The sequence below is a fragment of the Meriones unguiculatus genome, chromosome 3 (assembly GCF_030254825.1).
Source record: "Meriones unguiculatus strain TT.TT164.6M chromosome 3, Bangor_MerUng_6.1, whole genome shotgun sequence".
Lineage (NCBI taxonomy): Eukaryota > Metazoa > Chordata > Mammalia > Rodentia > Muridae > Meriones > Meriones unguiculatus.
The window spans coordinates 137,416,711-137,435,706 of record NC_083351.1 but is presented as its reverse complement, the minus strand read 5'-3'; the positions used below and the strand labels follow the sequence as shown (position 1 = coordinate 137,435,706).

The following is an 18,996-nucleotide window of genomic DNA, read 5'->3' as shown; positions in this document are numbered from 1 at the left end:
GCTCAGTCTTTGTGTATCTTGTCCAGTTCCCTTTTTCCTTCTAGCCTCTTCTCCACTTTTGAGCCATTTGTTTTAGGAAGTACCCAAAAGGTGCGGACTTATGTTCTTCTGAATTATCTATGTCCAGGCCAATGCCAGAATCAAAGAGAAGATTCAGATTTACTGGTTTGAAGTTAGAGCCTTACCGAAGGAAAAAAAAATCTGTAAATCAGCGTTTTTTTCTGAAAATCTGGAAACATATTCATAGGATTGAGGGGTTTTTTTAGAACAGTTTTATATTAGGAAAAGTTAGTTTTTCCACATTTCAGGATTTCCTTTGACTCTTGTCACTGATCACATTCCCAAAAGGATTATGAATCTTTCAGGATGAATACCAGAAGACAGGAGCCCAAATATCCAACATACAGAGCCACAAATGTTGGCCATCACCATTCTTCTATGGATCAGCTTTGTAAAGCACCCTGAATGCTCACCCCATGTTTTCCATGCCCCACAAACATCTAGCTGGGCAGAAGCCACTCACCCCCATCTCCTCTTTGCAATTAAATCTGACGAGAGCATAAGTAGTTGCTTATACTTATTTTCACATTTTATCACACACTCGCATCTGTGGAGATTCAAAAGCTGGAGAAAACATAGCAAAAATATATTTCACTAGCTTCTGAAGGGTTTTTGGAAATGCACCCCCTGAACTTTTCCATTTCTGATATGAATGCCATTCTTTTGCTGGTTTGACTTCCGGCTCGGCCCCCGCTCAGCCAGGCCAGCCTCCATCCCCTGCAGCTTAGACGTCTTTCTTCATCCAGAAGATGCTTGCGCACTGTCACAATTGGGTTGCAACACACAGAGCTGAAATAAAGACCATTCTCTTGGACCCGTGCTCCCGCTTAACCTCACTTTGCTTTTCCCTTACACAGTTTTACTCTGAATACTACACTGTTTTTTGTTTGTGGTGGTGAGGACTGACATGGGCCTTCTCTTACTAAACACATGCTCCGGCTACAATCTCGGCCCGTGTTGAGGTGGCATAGAGGGGTGCGGTACCTCGGTCATGGGAAAAGCTAGTCATACTGGGTTTTCACGTGCATTGAAGAAATAAGAAAGAATTGCTTTTTTCCCTTTACTGTGAGGAAACTGTTGGCCTACGGTAAACGCTTGAGTGAATATAGCATTATTCATTTGCCTGTGTATGGATGTTCACACGTGTGTAAGTACACATGTGTATGTATGCACGTGGGGGCCAGAAGTTGACACTGTGCGTCTTCCTCCGTCTCTCTGCATCTTACATGTATTGAATCAATGTCGCACACCTGATTTCTCCAGGTCACCTCGTCTGGCTCAGCAGCTTGCTCGGGGATCACCTGACTCCACCTCCCGTGTGCTGGGAATGCAGACAGGTATCCAGACTTAGCTGGCATTTGCACGAACGCTGCGGCTCTGATCTCCTGGCCTCATGCAAGCACAGCAAGTACTCTGCTGCCACTGAGCCATCACCCAGCTCAGCATTTCTTTTCCAAAGGCAAAATGAAATAAAGCTGTTTTTCTAAACAAAATCTTTGAAATAAGGACAGATTATACTATCTACAGGACGGTACAATGCTCCCTCCCGCTGCCTGTGAGGAAGAAATAAACTTTCAATGCGCTGAGATAAATAATATTTTCAAACCAGCTCAAAATCAGCTTGTATTCTTTGACTGGCAATGCTTACTATTTGCCCAGACACTAGATGCCAGTAAACATAATCAGACCTGCTCCAGCCTTCCTGGAATGTAGGGGGTTAAGTGGAAGAGAAAGGGCTTCACTTTTTAAAGCCCACGTGAATGAAAAAAACAAACTTTATTATAAACGTTTGCAAGTAACACACACACACACACATTGAAATTAATCAAACCCAGTGTCTACAGATCTCAGAGAACATTTATACAGTTAGAGTGAATGAAATGGTGTCTGAAAAGTACCGCAAGGCAGAAGCATGGGCAGCATGGATGACCTTGGGCCATCCTGGCCTGGAGGAAGAGCGCGTAAACTGAAATCTGGTGGGAAGGAGGAGCTTTCCCTGGTGGCCGAGGAGGGACATGGTCTGTGTGCAGAATCCCCGTATGGTGTGGTGCACAGCCTGGGTAGGCACTCTTACAGTCAGTGTGGCTGGCCCTGACCCAGTGAGCCAAGACCGCAAGTGGACAAACACAGCTCCTGCCCAGGGCCCAAATGAAGAGCTTAATCTTTAATAATCTGCGACGGTGTCTCCCTCGGTAGCCCAGGCTGGCCCTCAACTCACTAAACAGGCGAAAATGGCCTTCGGCTCCTCCTTAGCAGCCGGGCTCTGGTGTGCACCTCCACACCTCGATGGATTTTAATCTTTATTCCAGGGTTGGCCAGCATGAGCCGACGACCTTTCTAGAAGATCACCCCAGCTGTGGGAGTTCTCAGCTGGAAGAGCTAAGTGCGGACGTGGGGAAACATCTGGCTCCCTGCAATGTTCCAGAGAAGAGAGGGAGGCAGGAGTGGGCGGCTGAGCTGACTGACTCAGAGCACTCCGCAGGCAACTTTAGAAATGGAAGTTTGCTGAGTTTTCCTTTGTTCAGGAAAGGCTTCTACGCGGTGAAACTCCAGAGGGCATGGATTGCCAGGGACCTCTGGGCAGGGGGCCAGCAAGGAAGATGGAGGCACAAGCCCACCCAGAGGCTTCTCCTATCCCATCCCCACCTCTGGCAATTTAGCAAAGGGAGGCCTGTGAAAAACAGCCACCATAGTACATGGCCTGGGGTAGTCTTAGCATTCTCCCTCCAAAAACACCACTCAGAAATCCAAAAGAGTGAACCCCTTCCAGTGTCTACTTGGTAATGATGACAGAGGCCCAGTGCCCAGCAAGAGCTTGGAGACGTCTCCCAGGATCAGAAATAGCAAAAGGTATTCAAGCGCCTGGCAGATGACCAAGTGAGTCAAAGCAGTAAAACCCATTGCTTGGTCTTCTGCTTATTTACACATCTATTTTATACTGATGAGTCAGCACTCGTAAACCTAAGACTCGACAGAACCCCAAGGAAAATGAGAAAATACTGGGTTTTTTTTTCTTTTTAAAAAAGGAAAAAGTGTGTGTCTGTGTGTGTGCGTGCGAGCGTGCGCGTGTGCTTAATGACGTTTAGATTCAAGCTGTCACGGCAGAAGCTTACTATATTTTTTTTACTTAAAATGAGTAAGCAGCAGCGATGCAACGGCTCTACATGCATTCCTTTAAAATAGCTGAGGGACATTTGTGGACACTGACAACTTACTGGAAAGAGTTAGTGACTACAATGTGGAAACACTGTAGCAAATGTAAGTGCCTTCCTAAAAAGTTACAGGGGAATGAGCTCAAAGACAATGTTTAATAGAATAGTTCAGTAAAGTAGCTAGACGCAGAAAGGACATTTAAAATGAATGCTCTTGCACCCATATCCCCAGAACAATAAACTATCACAGGCAGCACGAAAAATCCCCACATTCGTGTTTATAACAATAGGGGAAATCTCTGTGAGTATGTCTCAGAAGACACGTCTGCTATGTCCAGGGAAAGCTAGGTAATTTTAGTGACATATGAAGGTGACAGCAAATTAGAGGGTCACACCAGGCTTAACTGAGGTGTTGAAGTGTTGTTAGAGTTTTCATTCACCCAGCAGTAACTCACAAATTTATGCAAACCAGTGAAAATCTCAAACCATTTCCCTTTAAACATGATTCTGAACTCACTATGAAGCTGACCTGAAGCCAGTCATGGTGGCAGATGCCAGGAATTCCTGAACTCTGGGGGGCTGAGACAGGAAGACCCTGAGTTTGAAGCAGGTCTGGAAGATGAGACAGGAGAGCCATGAGTTTGGGGCCAATCTGACCTATATAGCATGATCCTGTGGCAAAACGACAACAGAAATACCAGAAATGGAAATACACAGAAATTAGTTTTTAAACATTTAAGACAAGTAAATGCTAACACACAGCAAAGTTGTGCAGTATGGAACCAAGCTAGCAACAACAAAGAAATGCAGAAAACTCCCTCTGAGGGCCGGGTCCACAGCGGTGGCACAAGGCCATCGGAGGACAGAGAGGACGGATGAGCCTATTGTCCGTGCTGACATCTAACAGAGGCAGAATGCAGTTAGCTACGTCCCTATAACACACAGCAGTGAAATCCAGGTACACTGGACCTGGGCTCCTTTGTAAAACCTGAAAAACTCAGTTTCTCAGACCTGGATGGGCATGCGTTTATGCAGGCCTGAGGAAGTGTCTTCTGTGGCTTTACGGAAGGTGTTCTCCATGCCTTCACGACAGTACAAGCCATCAATGTTTTCTGTCCTCAGAAGGGCAATTGCACATGTGAACTCACAGCAGTCATGACAATACGCACAAGACCTGTGTGAGCTCAAGCCAACAAAACAGCGGCCTGGAGACGGCAGCTGGCATGAAGCGCCACTCCTATCGAGGAGCTGCTGGCAGCTGATAGGTGCTGGGAGAAGAATTCTGTTTTCTCTAAGAGTGTAGCCCATGCTAGGCCGGCTATGCCAAAAGTGAAAGGCCACACATCGAGAATGTATGGACAGAACAAACTGTACTGATGGATCTAAAACCTGAAGCGAGACACGAGGTTGGGTAGGTAAGGAGACAGAGGCATCTGGAGGAGGATGGAGGAGGCACGAAAATGACCAAAATACACTGTACAAAATTCTCAAAGAGCTACTAAGAAGAAAAATATTAACAACAGAATAAAGTAAAGCAAAATTTGAATGCACAAACAAATGTCTACCAGAAGCAAAAATTATTTCTTTCATCCTTGATTAGCCTTGGGAAACATTCCTAGCTTGTACAACGGGAAGCTCATGGGCCACACAAAGCCCAGGGTGAGGGTGTGGTACAGTGCTCTATGACAAATGACAACGGTTTGCAGCCTTCTTAGTGGCCAGCACTGTGCAAGCCCAAAGAACACACAGTTTTTTCCCATCAGAACTGGCTGAAATAAAAGCACTGAAAATTCATGAGAACTCGTAGCAACAGAGTTTGGCCCCCGAGGAAGGACATCGTCCTGGGAGCATTATTAAAGACTGTGAGTATCTAGACCCTATCCCAGGTCAAGTCAACCAAATCCACATAGGCTGCTACCTGGGCCTCAGGGCCTGCTGCTGGTTAGTTTTCATTTTAACACCCTCGGATGATTTAATTCCGCATTGGGAGCTGAAAACATTAGTGACTGTAGAATGCTGACATGTGCTTCTTGCCAGGAGAGAACAGATTTTCTCTTCTGTAAACTAAACTTAATTCCATCATTAGTTCCCTTTACAGAAGAAAGTCATTAAGCCTTCTCAAACTTTATGGTGCGCATGTTCTTCCCTTTTGAAGATCGCCTTATTGGCTCTGGGGACATGGCGCAGTCAGCAAATGCCTTTTTCAAAAGACATGGACCTGAACTTGGGAGCCCAGAACCCATAGAAAAACCACATGTGGAGTGTGTAACCTCAGTGTTGGGTCCAGGGTGGAGACAATTGGAGCTCATTGGCCAACAAGTCTGCTGAAATTATTGAGCTTCCAGGTCAAAGAGAGATCCTGCCACAAAAAAAAAAAAAATTAAGGTGGGAAGACAAACAGTTGTTGACTTCTGGCCTCACACACCTGCACACCTGCACACATACACACAAACACACACATACACACACACACACACCAATATGAACATATCCATATAACACACACCCCAAGGTAAAATTGTTTTGGAATAAGTTCATACACAAACATTTGTTCATATTTAATATACACAAGTTGGTGATCTATGTGGGTGCCAGGAGCGGGCCCCAGGGCTCCAATCTTGGGTCCTGAGACTTGTGGCTTAGAACTGTACACACTGATCTCCCTGGCCCAAGCCTCTTGAGATTTTAAGAGCATGCGTGTGGTGCAGCTGCCTACTGCTTCCTTTTAAGGCAGAGTGCCTCAGCCGCCTCCGCTGCTGTCACAAGCTACCCTAACAAAAGCAATTCAAGGGACCAGAGCTTTGGGCACAGACTGTCGAGGTGGCCGCTCGGAGCAGCTGGTCACATCACACCTACAGTGGGAGACAGAGAGAAGAGCGCGTGTGCTCAGGTCTCTCTCCTTTTAGCAGTCCAGAGGCCCAGGGAGGGCTCCGCAGAACCTGCAGTCGAGCCCAGAGGCGTGTCCCTCTGGAGATTCCAACCCCAGTCGGCTGACAGCGAGTTTAAAACACGCAGTGTGACCTTTCTAGTCCGGCTTGTGCCCTTGAATGTGGCTCACGCTGGCTTTGAACTCAATCTCCTGCCTCAGCCTCCAGAGTGTTGGGGTTATGGGTATACATCGTTACACGGGGCTAAAAGGTATTCACATCTTATTTAAGTAAAAACTCACACACAGTAAACAACTCCACATTAGAGCTCATTCCCACACTGCCCTTTAACACATCTGTCCCACACAAGTAGTGTGTGCGTGTCTAAGGGACGCACCCAGTTATTTGACAGATAACTAGAGTGAAAATCAGACATCACCACTACAGGAACTGCTAAACAAAATAATGTTTACGTGTAATGAAGTATTACACGTAATCAAATGGGAATCAAATGGGCCAAACCAAAGCACAATATTAAATATAAAAAGAAAAGTGTCGCCTGCGAATGATGGTTTGCATCTATAATGTCGGCACTCAAGGGACCTAGACGGCAGCTCCGCCGTCAGTTCACACACAGCCCAAACTAAATATCGAGTTTCAGGTCACCCTGCTCTGATAAGACCGTGTCTCAAAAAGCAAACAACAAGAACAACAACAAAAAAGTGACTTTATCTGTACAAATTGTGAAATATCTGTCAAGAAGCCTTCCTTCACCCAGCCTGAATTTTCACAGTGAACATGCACTAGTTAACCATTTCTAGAATTTTTAGGAGCTGAAACCGGAGGGACTATGTCTCCCACCTACGTATGCCGCTGTTCTGTGCACGGCAGAAGTCTTGGCAGGCCACAGCACACAGCCACACCCACCCGGAGAGCCAGGATGGGAAAGAAAGGCTAGTGGACCAGGAAGGGACTTGAGGCTCCTGTTTTCCTGCAAATACACAGGATGCACTGTCGGTTACGGCAGACATGCCTCTATGCGGATGTGAAGTGAATGAGCAAGTTGGGAGCCGCTCACTTCTGTTTAGTTGTTTTGTTTTTTGCTACAAAAGTGTCTGCAACATGAAGCCATATTATTAAAAGCAAATCGGTCCTTCACATTACACAAACTGGAACCAGCCAGGGCAAATTTTCTCCAATTGAATAGGTTTGGGAGAAAAGCACATTTTTCAGGAATAAATGTGGCGCAAGACACACAACAGGAATGGGATTATGTCAAAATTACGTTGCATGCTCAGGCCATTCCGTGTAACTGTCTTAGCTATCAAAATTTTACAACACAACCATCTTATGGGTAACTAGATGGCTAGCTCACACTACCTGTGTGTAAATCGATGCACAACCAATGAATTAGTTAAAGCTCATGAACTTCTCCTGACGTTCGTGAGGAGAGAGGGTGCTGAATGTACCCCGGAGCCACGAGCATCGTAAGCATGAATTCTAGCACTTGCAGGGACTTTACTCTGTGTATGTGTGTGTGTGTGAGAGAGAGAGAGAGAGAGAGAGAGAGAGAGAGAGAGAGAGAGAGAGGGTGTCTGTGAGCGTGCATGTGAGCGTGGGTGTTGACATTTTGTTTTTGAGCTGGGGTCTTGCCATGGCGTCCTCACTGACCTCCTGTTCCGGCGATGGACTGAGTCGCTGAAACTACAAGCATGTAGCACTGTGTCCAGCAGGAGAGCTTTAGCACGGTCACTTTTTAGTCTTGTGGTGGTGTGATACTAACTCCTGGCAGTCTCGTTGGTGAGTCACACTGAATTACCAAGCGGACCTCACTGCTCTGTTACCCCCTCCCTCATGGATGACAGACAGAAGGGCAAGGATGGACAAAACTTTTTATTCATTCGTGGAGCTCAGATTCACTATGAAGGCCCGTGTGCCTTCCTTCCTTCATCGCCTCTTTTGTGCTTAAAAACAAACAAAAACCAACCAAAAAGACCCAAGAAACCTCTGAGTCCTGGTGACGTCGTTTTGAAGTGTAGGCCTCACGAGGTACAAGGACAGAATTGACTCCAGCAAGTCGTCCTCCAACCTCTATGCTTATAATGCGCTGCTTGCATGCACACATGTTCACATGTACTCGAACATACATACACACACACATATGCACTCACATACACACATGCTTTCACACACATACTTACACACACATACACACACACACCAGTTAAGTGAAAAATTGCAATGCGCCAAATTATTTTGTGTACAATCTGAGCTTACAGATAATATACATTTCATGTAGCCCCAGAATGTATATTTATGAGCACATAAATGTGCACCACCCTGCAGAAATTTTATAGATGACAGGGTTTAAGCATGATTTATAACAGGTAATTTCACAGGTGGAGATTTGTGCATGTCAGAGGTAGACATCAGAATGTCTTAATGACTCTTCCCTCTATTCTTTTAATCAGAGTCTCTCCCTGAACACAACGCTCACTCTTTTGGCTAGAATGCCTGTCAGTGAGTCCCAGAGCCATCAGTCTCTGCACGTCCTCCAGCACTGAGCTTACAGCGTTACACAGCCATGCCCAGCTAGACAGCCACACTCAGGTCCTTGGGCTTTCCATTTTCAAACGCCCCCTCGTAGCTGTGCCACCACTGTTCTCGATCTCTGAAAAACCTAGTCAAAGAACACACCAGTGCTGCCTTCCAAAAAGTGAACACCAAGTCCCTTTTTAAGAGGCTCCTGTTCAGCCTCTCACTCAAATGAAGCAAATGAGAGAAAAGATGCTGGAGCAATGTCTACAAGACTCCTGGGCCCTGATTTTCCTGACAGTGGGACAGAATCGCCAGGCAACAGGCAATAAAGATAGAAGCTGGATATGGTCCCAGCCCGCAGCCGCCTTCTGTGTGGCCTGCAGCGAAAGGATTTCTCAGCTTTTCCACCAATGAAACAGGGATCAAACCTCCTGCCACTCCAAGCCTAAGACGCAAGTAATGGGAATGGAATTTAATTAAGTGTAATTGATTGCAAAGTACATCAAATTCCTACAATTAAAAAAAACATTTAATTCCCAATTACCACTCAGAACTTGTTAACCAGTTAAGAGCTGTGTGTGTGTGTGGGGGGGGGTGTTTTAGGAACAGAGTCCCAGTACTGCATTATCAACAAGGATTTCAAGCTGGAAACACATCTGTTACCAGGAACCCCCCTTTGGGGAGCCCCAGGTCTCCTGAAACAATGGCGTAGTGGTCCTTCCGGTATGAGCATCTTTAAATGTCACTCTGAAGTCAGCTCTCCTTCCCTAGCAACCTAGTGCATTTCCTGGCCCTCCTGTGTGTGATGCTGAAATTCTCTCTCCTCCAATGCAGCGTTTGTCACTGGTCAGATCCTTTCCGCTCCTGTGCATTTTTCCTCCCCTTGCTGTTGGACACATCTTTCTAACCTAGTACTTTTATCCTCAACCTGCCCACTCTCCTGACTCTTCCAGTGGGGCATATGGAGAAATGGCCCTGGGAACCCGCCTTGCATTTCTCTCTTGTTCCGTAAGCATGCCGGGGTCAGACCTGTGAGCACAATACTTCAGTGTCTCCAGCATTGCTTCTCAACGTCACCTCACTGAGCCTAGAGCTGAGGCCAGAGTGGCTCACACATGTTCTCCTGAGGCGACAGCCCCAGTCAACACCAAAAGGTGAAAGAAACATGATCCCAGACGTCCCAGAAACCCCTCCAAACTACCAGAGACCAACCTCACCTGAGTCATCACCCTCATCGTTGTCACCCACCGTGCCCTTCACGTCTCCCTGACCACCTCAGTTTTCCCTTTAATTTAGAGTCAAATTCTGGGCATAATCCACACAGAAATGGAGTCTCCCCAGTGTTCGACATTGGGCAAAGTCATTCATTCTTTCGTTTCAGGCTACGTAAATCATTATGATTCAAATCTGCCTTCCTATGTCCCACCTGGCTTTACCGGAGACCATCCATCTGTATCAATTTACGACAACCCTTGTGAATGACAAGCCCTCTCTTCCAAACCAATGCTTCTCTTATTTCAGCAATTTTTCCACACACCAGGTTTAGAAGCAAGTGAAATATCACTGTGATGCCGGGGACACAGAAGAAATGTAGAGCATGGACATTAACAAACCATTGCCTCAAATTATTGGAAAGAAAAATTTTCTTGCAATATTTTACAGCACCCCTGGCCAGCAGAGGAAGGCGTATCTATATCAGAACAGCAGACGCAAAAATAGGAGTGTATCTCTAAAGAGACAGGGAACTAAGAGGGAAGGGAGAGAGTGAGGAGCGTTATCCATGGAAAGGATCCCGACTGGGAGGCAAGGTTAGCTGCTGCCAAGGGGCTGGGAGAAAGGATGCAGTTGCTCTGCAGGAGCAGCCTCAACCTCCTTTGCACCATTTTGGCAGAAGTTCAGGGGTCAAGCTGCGACCCTTAGCAAGGCACCCTGCAGGTAAAGAAGAGAGCTGAGTGCAGCCTCTTCACTGAAGAAGCAGGTAAGAAGTTGGCTAACCTGAGCCATCAGCCATCTTGGCAGCAGAATACAGAGCACACTCATCAGGGAAGGGGGCCGAAAGGAAGCATAGCACTTCATTTAGAATTAGTGAACAGGCTACGGCCATACCACCCTGAACACGCGTGAAGTCGGGAGGTAAGCAGAGTTGGCCTGGTTAGGACTGGGTGGGGGACTGTGCACAGACTCATTGGTTATGGGACAAGGGGAGCTGGAGGATTGATGAGTGAAAAAAATGCAGCGTAGTCCCCAATTAACAACAACAACAAAAATGTGTTCTAAAATCCCAGAAGGTGTGTGTGTGTGTGTGTGTGTGTGTGTGTGTGTGTGTGTAAACTTTTGCAAGTTGAAGTGAATGTAGGTTAAAGCCAAAGAATGAAACATCAACTCCTTTTCTTCCATGCCAGGCTCTGAGCTCATAATGCTGGATAAATAATAAGCTACAGTTCATTGACCTGTTCCAATATTAATGAGCTCATCAATTTTTTTTCAACATCACAGACATTCTATCCTTAGAAAATGGTAGAGAGAAAGTCAACATTACCATTTCTCTGCTAGTTTAGGCCTACACTGGTGCCACAATTTTAGAAATTAAAATGTCAGGTGTATTTATTTTGAGATTTCCTAGAGACATCCAGTTTTGCATTTCAGAGACTTTTTAATATCCTTTTGTGTCTCCGCATAAACCAGTTACCTGTGTCAAAAACACTGAAATCATTTGTACATCTACTTTTCCCTTTATTGGCTATGTTAAGAGTATTTACCTGTGGGAGCTATAAGAATTCCAAGCAATTTAGTGTCTGGCCAAAAGTATCACATTTGCACATGATTTCCTGATGAATAACTTGTGTGCGGCTAAGTAGCACTTCATCAATAAATGTTTTCCTTAGCTGCTCTGGGACAGAAACAGCACATCCCCTTCTGGCCCAAGTGCTGTGTGGATTTATCCTAAGTAGCTGAATGACTCTAGGTAGCATTCTACACCCAGGCTGTTAGGACATTCTTTGCTACCCTAGGCTGCTTACCGGGACCCTGTTCTCCAGACAAATGAGGAAAGGAGGGCTTGGCTGTCTAGCTGGGTTGAGGAGCAGGCACAGTCCTGGTAATGTGTGTTATGTGTGTGTGTGTGTGTGTGTGTGTGTGTGTGCGCGCGCGCGCCACACTTCTTCCACCTGTGCTCCATTGGCACTTTCTTTTTTAATTAATTAATTTTTTATTGATTACAGTTTATTCACTTTGTATCCCAGCTGTAGCCCCCTCCCTCATCCCCTCCAAGCCCACCGTCTGTCCCTCATCTCCTCCATTACCACTTTCAAATGGTCAACAAACAAGGATCTTCAAGATTGGAAAATGTTTTAAAAGTGAAAAATTTGTAGAAAAAAAATTTATAGAAATTCCCAGAAACTCCTCCTTTCCATATTTGCCCCAATATTCTTTCCAGTGTTTTTAAGTGGTAAGAACCTTAATAATAGAGGAATTCTGTTTGCTGGCTTGCCTCCAGGGTCCTATTCTGCTTGCCACCTGGGAGGGCACTAGCTACAGTCAGATGAGCTCTCCTGCGTCAATCAGCAATCCAGACACTGTCCCTCAGATGCACGGGCAATTCCTCACTTGAGGGTCTCTCTTTCCAGGTGTGAAAGGTGACAGCCAAGATGAGCCCTAGAGTAGGATGGTTCAGCCACGTGTCTATTTCCAGTTACCCGAGAACCTCCGTTTTGTTTTCTGCACTAACTGTATTAGCCTACCAACCCTGTGCAAGGGCTGCCTTTTCTCCAGGGAGTGTGCATTGTCTTTTATCTCTCTGACAACTGTCACTCAGGTAGGAAGGGTTATCTCATGGCTTTAATTTTCATTTGCCTGATACTCACTGACGGTGAACGTTTTTTGATCTGTCTTTGTCATTGTGTAGGCTTGCTTTAAAGAAAAGCCTGGTTAGGTCATGTGTCTATTTATTAACTGTATTATTTTCTTGTAATTGAGCTGGGTTTTTATTTATTTTGCATATTAGACCATCAGACATGTGGTTTGCATCATTGTTAGGATGCCTTTGCTATTCAGTTTGACTCAATTCCATGCCTATGTTCTAGAAGTCACGTTAAAGAAGATTCTGTCCGGACTGTTATTCAAGAGAACAGCGCTCCTTCTTCCTAGTAATGTCACAATTCCAGGTGTTCCGTTTTTAGTTCTTTTTGTTTATGGTGTAAAGAGATCTTTGCACGTGTATGTTTATGTGCTACTTGTGCATATAATCTTGTTCACATGAACTTGAATATACATATTTGTGCATGTCTGTGAATGTGTGGAGGCCAGAGGTTAATGTGGGGATTTTTATTCTCTTTTTTATTGTTTGAAATTTTCATATATGCCTACAATTTTTTTTTTATCAACTGCCCCATTCCTTCATCTCCAATTCCTCCCCATCCTCCCTCAATTCCTTTCCAAAACTCCTGTGCCCTTAAAAAAGACAGCAACAATGGAGGGGGGGGTGTTGGAGAGATGGCTCAGTGGTTAACAGTACTCGCTGCTCTTCTAAAGGTCCTGAGTTCGATTCCAAGCAACCACCGGGTGGCTCACAGCCATCTCTACTATGATCTGACACCATCTTCTGGTGTGTATGAAAACAGAGCGCTCATATACATAAAATAAATAAATCGTTTAAGACAACAAAACACCATGTCCACTAAATACAACCATTATGTGCCTGGACACAGGACCACACACTAGAGCACAGGCAGTGTCTTATGAGACACATCCCTGAAAAAGATTGACTCTTCCCAGAAGCCATGAACTGCCGGTTGGTGGGGGTGGGTCTTCCCGAGGCCCTCCCTCTCCATGAAGGGATTTTTGCTGGCTTGATCTTGTGCAGGAAGTCACAGACGCTGTGAACTCATGTGTCCTGTCATGTCGGACAAATATTGTTTTACTGCAAAAGTCCCCTGCTTCTTTCTGGCTCTTGCAATCTTTACACCCAATCTTGGTGGTTGCCCTGGAGCCTTGTGGGGAGGAAGTGTGACAGATTTCCGGTTTAGAGATGAGCACTCTATGGTATTTCATTCTGTGCCCCCTCAGCAGCTGTGGGTGTTTGTTTCATTGAACCACCATTTGCTGCAAACAGAAGATTCTCTGATAAAGCCTGAGAGATGATAAAGGTTAGTCTATGCATATAAAGACAAGGACTTAGGGGAAGTTTAAGAGTCTCTCCATTTAGCAGAATATGATTAGGTCCTGCTTAGCACCTATGACCTAGCCAACCATGGGTTTTTGATCCAGTCAATGGTGCTAGGCATAAGTTCGCTCTTGTGGAGAAGGAAGTCTTCAATCCAATTAGAAAGTGGTTGGTTGTTTCCCGTAACATTCAAGTTGCAGTGGCATACCTCGCCAGGTATTTTTATAGCTCCTGGGTTTTGCAGCTGGTGAGACTATTGATGACTTTCTTTGCCTGTTTCTATGAGAGTCTGAACTATAAAGCTTCCAAATCAGGACCAGCTTCAATGCTCCATGTTCTATGACTCAAGTATATGGTGTCTTCAGGACCAGGATCTTTATCATCAGTTCCACAGTAACCAAAGCAGTGGAAACATCATGTAATGTTTGGGGAGAGGTGTCCACAGGATCTCACTGGTGAATATCTTGTGAAGAAGTAATCCACATCTTGTTCTGTACTGTTACGGTGTGTGGGAGAGGCCTTTCCTCCCCACCATAAGCTGATTCCATCGGAACTCCCTTTACATACGCATACAACTTCAGCTATCGTTATGTATAGATGGACATAAGCAACCAAGTCTGCTTAGTGTTGCTCATATACACGTGTGTTTAGAGCGGACCTCACTGGAACGGAATAACTCATCAGGGCCCATGACCCCGAGGAAAGCTGATTCTTCCTCTCTCGGGAACCGCTGATTGCCTGCAGCTCTCCGTCCAGGGGTGGGGCCCTGTGCAGGTTTCCTCAGCCATTGTCACTGTTGTCACCGTGCAGGTGCTGTTTAGGTGACCATGTTGTTCAGATTTCAGGAGTCTATTCAGAGTCTATTTCATATGCATCACGTATTACCTCACTGCAGGTGTCCTGTCTTCTGGCCTTTACAATCTTTCCGTCCCATCTTCCACAACTTTCCCTCAGCCTTAGGGATAGCAGTTTCATTGCAGACATTAGGAAACGGGCACCCATGGCCACTTATTTTCTGTATTATTAACAGTCGTGGAGCTCTGCTGCAAAAAGAAGTTTCTCTGACTACAGGCAAGAACTACACTTACGTGTGTGTGTGGAAATAGGAGTCAGGAGTCAGTAGAGTAGTTAGGACTTATGTTGGTTAAGGGAAATGTCAGTAGGGGGTCTCCTCTAGGGTCTATGACCTTTCCAGCCATTGGCAGGTGGTTGGGTTTATAGCACCTGGCATGAATTCCCTCCTATTTATCAGGTCGTAAGTACAATTATACTGGTATTTGTTAACCCCAAGTAAGGTGTGCCATTATTGCTCCACTGGGGTCAACTTGCCAAGCCAGTAGTTTTTGCAGGTTTTACGGCTCGGTAGGGCTATTTATTTTCTCCCTTGGTCTCCTCCTTATCATCTGAGAAAGGCTTGCTCAGTGACTCTAGAGCTCACTGATTGGGTAGGCTCAGGGACGGGCTTCTCTGCCGCACTGCTTCAGACTGCAGATATGGAACCATGCATGCCTGGCTCGTCCACAGGCTCCAAAAATCCAAACGCACACTTATGTAACCAGCCCTTTACTGGCTGAGCCGACTCTCCCGCCAATCAGCACTAACTTTTGCAAGAATGAGTCAGGTTAGCAGCAGACACACATTCAGAGCTCGAAAACAGACACAAAAAAGCTAATTAGACGGTGGTTGCTCTTGTTCCAACACGGACCTACCCCGGTACCTGGAAGTGCCTGCCTGTGCCTTCGACTGGCAAAGCACTCTGCTCTTGTCTGTTAAATGAATCCCTTCTAAACAATAACCTCATCATGATCCACATCAGAGGGGACTGAGAACCAGAATTCCCAAAGGAGAATTAAAACACATTCCACAATGTCTTCACTAAGTTTTCTGGGATTCAGGCAAACATTTTTTTTTTTTCTAAGAAACTCTGGCAGTTTTTGCCAAAAGCATGGCCCTTAGAAGAGAGAAGCTCATTTTTTCCTTGCAAGATTTTCCTCAGCTCCTTGACACCTTTAAGACCATCCATTCAGAAGGCTTTTCTCGGAGTCTCAAAATCATGCAGAAAAGCTGTTTTCCATGCTGCCTCACAGTTATGAGGCAATGTCTTTTTTTTTTAATTTACAAAGACATATGTATAATGTCAAAATAAAATGGAAGGCAAACATTACACTTGCATGATTTAATAATGATTAACATAAAATTTGAAAGCATAATTGGAATGGAAGATATATAAAATTAAGTTAAACTTATATAACATTCTTCATGCATTTAAATATCTATCTCTATCTCTGGTGATTTAAGCATGTGAAATAATTTTTATAAACAACTAGAAAATATTATATTATGAATTATTTTTTTAAAGAAGCCAAAAAATAATGGATGTTTATTTAATGTAAGTAGAAGGCAATTTGACTTTTTTCTTTTTTTAATTCTTTATTAATTACACTTTATTCACTTTGTATCCCCCCCTGTAGTTCCTCCCTTCTCCCCTCCCAATCCTTCACTTCCTCCCCCCTCTGCATGCATGCCCCTCCCCAAGTTCACTGATAGCTTATGAAAGAAGTGGGAAACAGTAAGATCTGGAGAGGACAGGAACTCCACAAGGAGAGCAACAGAACCAAAAAAATCTGAGCACAGGGGTCTTTCCTGAGACTGATACTCCAACCAAGGACCATGCATGGAGATAACCTAGGACTGCTGCAAAGATGTAGCCCATGGCAGTTCAGTGTCCAAGTGGGTTCCATAGTAATAGGAACAGGGACTGTCTCTGACATGAACTGATTGGCCTGCTCTTTAATCACCTCCCCCTGAAGGGGGAGCAGCCTTACCAGGCCACAGAGGAAGACAATGCAGCCACTCCTGATGAGACCTGATAGACTAGGATCAGAAGAAAGGAAAAGAAGACCTCCCTTATTAATGGCAATACCTTTTAAATAGCAATACCCTTGGCTGATCTGGCCAAAGATATGAAAAAGAAGAAAACATGAGGTTGTCAAATGTTTCTGTCTCGGTTTTTTTACCCGTATTTTTAGACTTCAGCTGTCCAGAAGGCTTCAACATAGCAGCAAGGAATGTTAATCTGGGCTGTGACAACCTATTTTTCTTTGCCTCATCTTCCATTCAGATATGTGTGTGTGTGTGTGTGTGTGTGTGTGTGTGCGCGCGCGCGCGCGCGCGCGCGCGCGCGTGCGCGTGCGTCCCAGCCAATGCCTATCTCAAGCACCTACAATGGGTAGATGCCATGTATGACACTTGTTTCAAGCGTGGTTCTCAGTCTTGAAAATGTGGCACAGGCCTTTCCTCCATGCATTGTGCAAGTTGAGGCTTTTCAAGGCTCAAACCACAGACTCCGCCATTGCCCCTCTGCTAGCCAGTGACGCAGCTGGAAGTGAAGCTAGACCAAGCTCTTTCCACCACACTGAATGAAAATCGTAAAGCACACACTAAGTCAATACCAATCCCTACCCCACCCCCAACACACACTCAGCAGACCAGTCAGTGATGCTCATGAGGTCTAGGCTTAGGTCCTCAGAACAGTAAGACCTTCTCCAGTGAGTGCGCACACGACAACCACAGGGCACGGGGCTCTTAAGAGGCGTGTCATCAGCTTAGGAGGAGACGACATGGGTTTAGAAAATAATTCCTGCTAAAGCTGCAAACGTAGCATGGGAGGCTTTCGTACCTTTAAGTACTTCACCAGCTTCTGGATCTGCCAGTATTCCGAAGGCAGGTCCGCGTTGGCTTCCTGGCGGTGTTCCGTAGGTTCCTCATCCTCCTCACTCTCTGAGGAGCTCTCACTGGCCATCTCCTCAATCTTCTCGCCACCCTTACTAAGAAGAGTAACAAGTCCACAGTGTAAGGTACGGTGTATGAGCAGGACTGTAACAATAACACAGCCACAGAGGAGCCGCACATGACAGCTACGTCTTGTGAGCTTCCGGAGGAAAGCAAGGTTTCTACACACGTGCTGACACACACACACACACACACACACACACACACACACAGAGGCAGGCACACACACACACAGAGGCACACACAGAGAGAGAGAGAGAGAGAGACCAAAATAAAACAACTCACCTGGAGCAAAGTCAGAGATGAATCCAAAACAACCACAGACAAATCTAAATGTTTCAGTAACCCACAGAAATGTAGGGAAAGCGTGAAAGCCATAGAGACAAACAAAACAGTGTTTCAGATGGCACGTACGCCTTAAAGACCAATTATTACCCTGGGAAACGGAGGAATGCTTGGCTAGAACTGGTGACATCCCGTGTCGTGACTGCTGCACTCCTTACAGCAGGGGGTAGATTTGCCCCGCCACAGCTGGGTAAATGACACGCACACTGACGCAATGTTCACGGCCTCATGTTGTGCCCATACTGTGTTGTCACTGGAGAAGCTGGGTGTGAGATACTGAGATTGCTGCCTTATGCAGCTTCCTATGAGCCTCTGATTATTTCAAAGGTAAAAAGCTATGAAAGTCCTTAAACACATTGAATGTGTTTATTAAAGTGAACCGAAAAGTAAAGCATCTATACAGTTCAGGGTCTGAAGGACTGTGCTTTCGCCCATGGGGGCAAATGTTGCCATGAGCATCTCTCACCCTCTTCCTGTCACCGCTATGAAAGCCTCCAATGCAAATGGCCAACCCTTCTCATTATTGTGTTTCTTTGTTAAACTGAAAATCATGCCCAGTGTTCATAGCCGGCCTTGTGTCGATTGTTTTAATCAGAAACCACATGCGTCCCTAAGTGGCTGGAGGAGTCATCAGTAAACAAGGAGTGATCTGGACAATGTCCCAACTTTGCTGGGAGGTGAGCGCTAGGGTGAGCTGTGAGCAGCAGCCCCACTCAGTTCTCTGCCTTTGCCTCGGATGGGCCTTTGTCTTTAGAGTCAGCAGGGAGCAAGCCCTCCCTCTCTGTGAGCCACATAATTGCATTAGAGGTACATCCTGGGATGGACGTAGAGGGACCCATCACCCTCACCCTTTGCTAACTAGTAATCATGGGTATGTTAAGTACCTGTGGGCCCTGGTATAGTGCTGAGGGCTGTAGCCTGCATGGCAATTGGGTACTTTGTGTGGGTGGCCATACCAACCGAAACATACCGAATTGTCTGTGCCCGGCTTGAGGAAACAGATGTTGACGACCTTTCTTGTTTTCCTTGTTTTTCCTCATGGCTATCCTTCGTTGAGCTTTTGTGGCTACATAAATATAAA

At 45.6% G+C, this 18,996-nt stretch overlaps 1 protein-coding gene across 1 annotated transcript in view; it reads right to left on the bottom strand.

Annotated features, from left to right (window-relative positions):
* Nucleotides 1-18,996, bottom strand: part of Odad2 (outer dynein arm docking complex subunit 2) — a 154,447-nt gene that overhangs the window by 109,933 nt on the left and 25,518 nt on the right. Inside the window, exons 10-11 of the mRNA XM_021654551.2 lie at nucleotides 18,886-18,981; nucleotides 17,458-17,605 (exon numbers count right to left, since the gene is read on the bottom strand). Of these exons, the coding sequence (XP_021510226.1) occupies nucleotides 17,458-17,605; nucleotides 18,886-18,981 (244 nt within the window). The remainder of the gene's footprint in view (nucleotides 1-17,457; nucleotides 17,606-18,885; nucleotides 18,982-18,996) is intronic.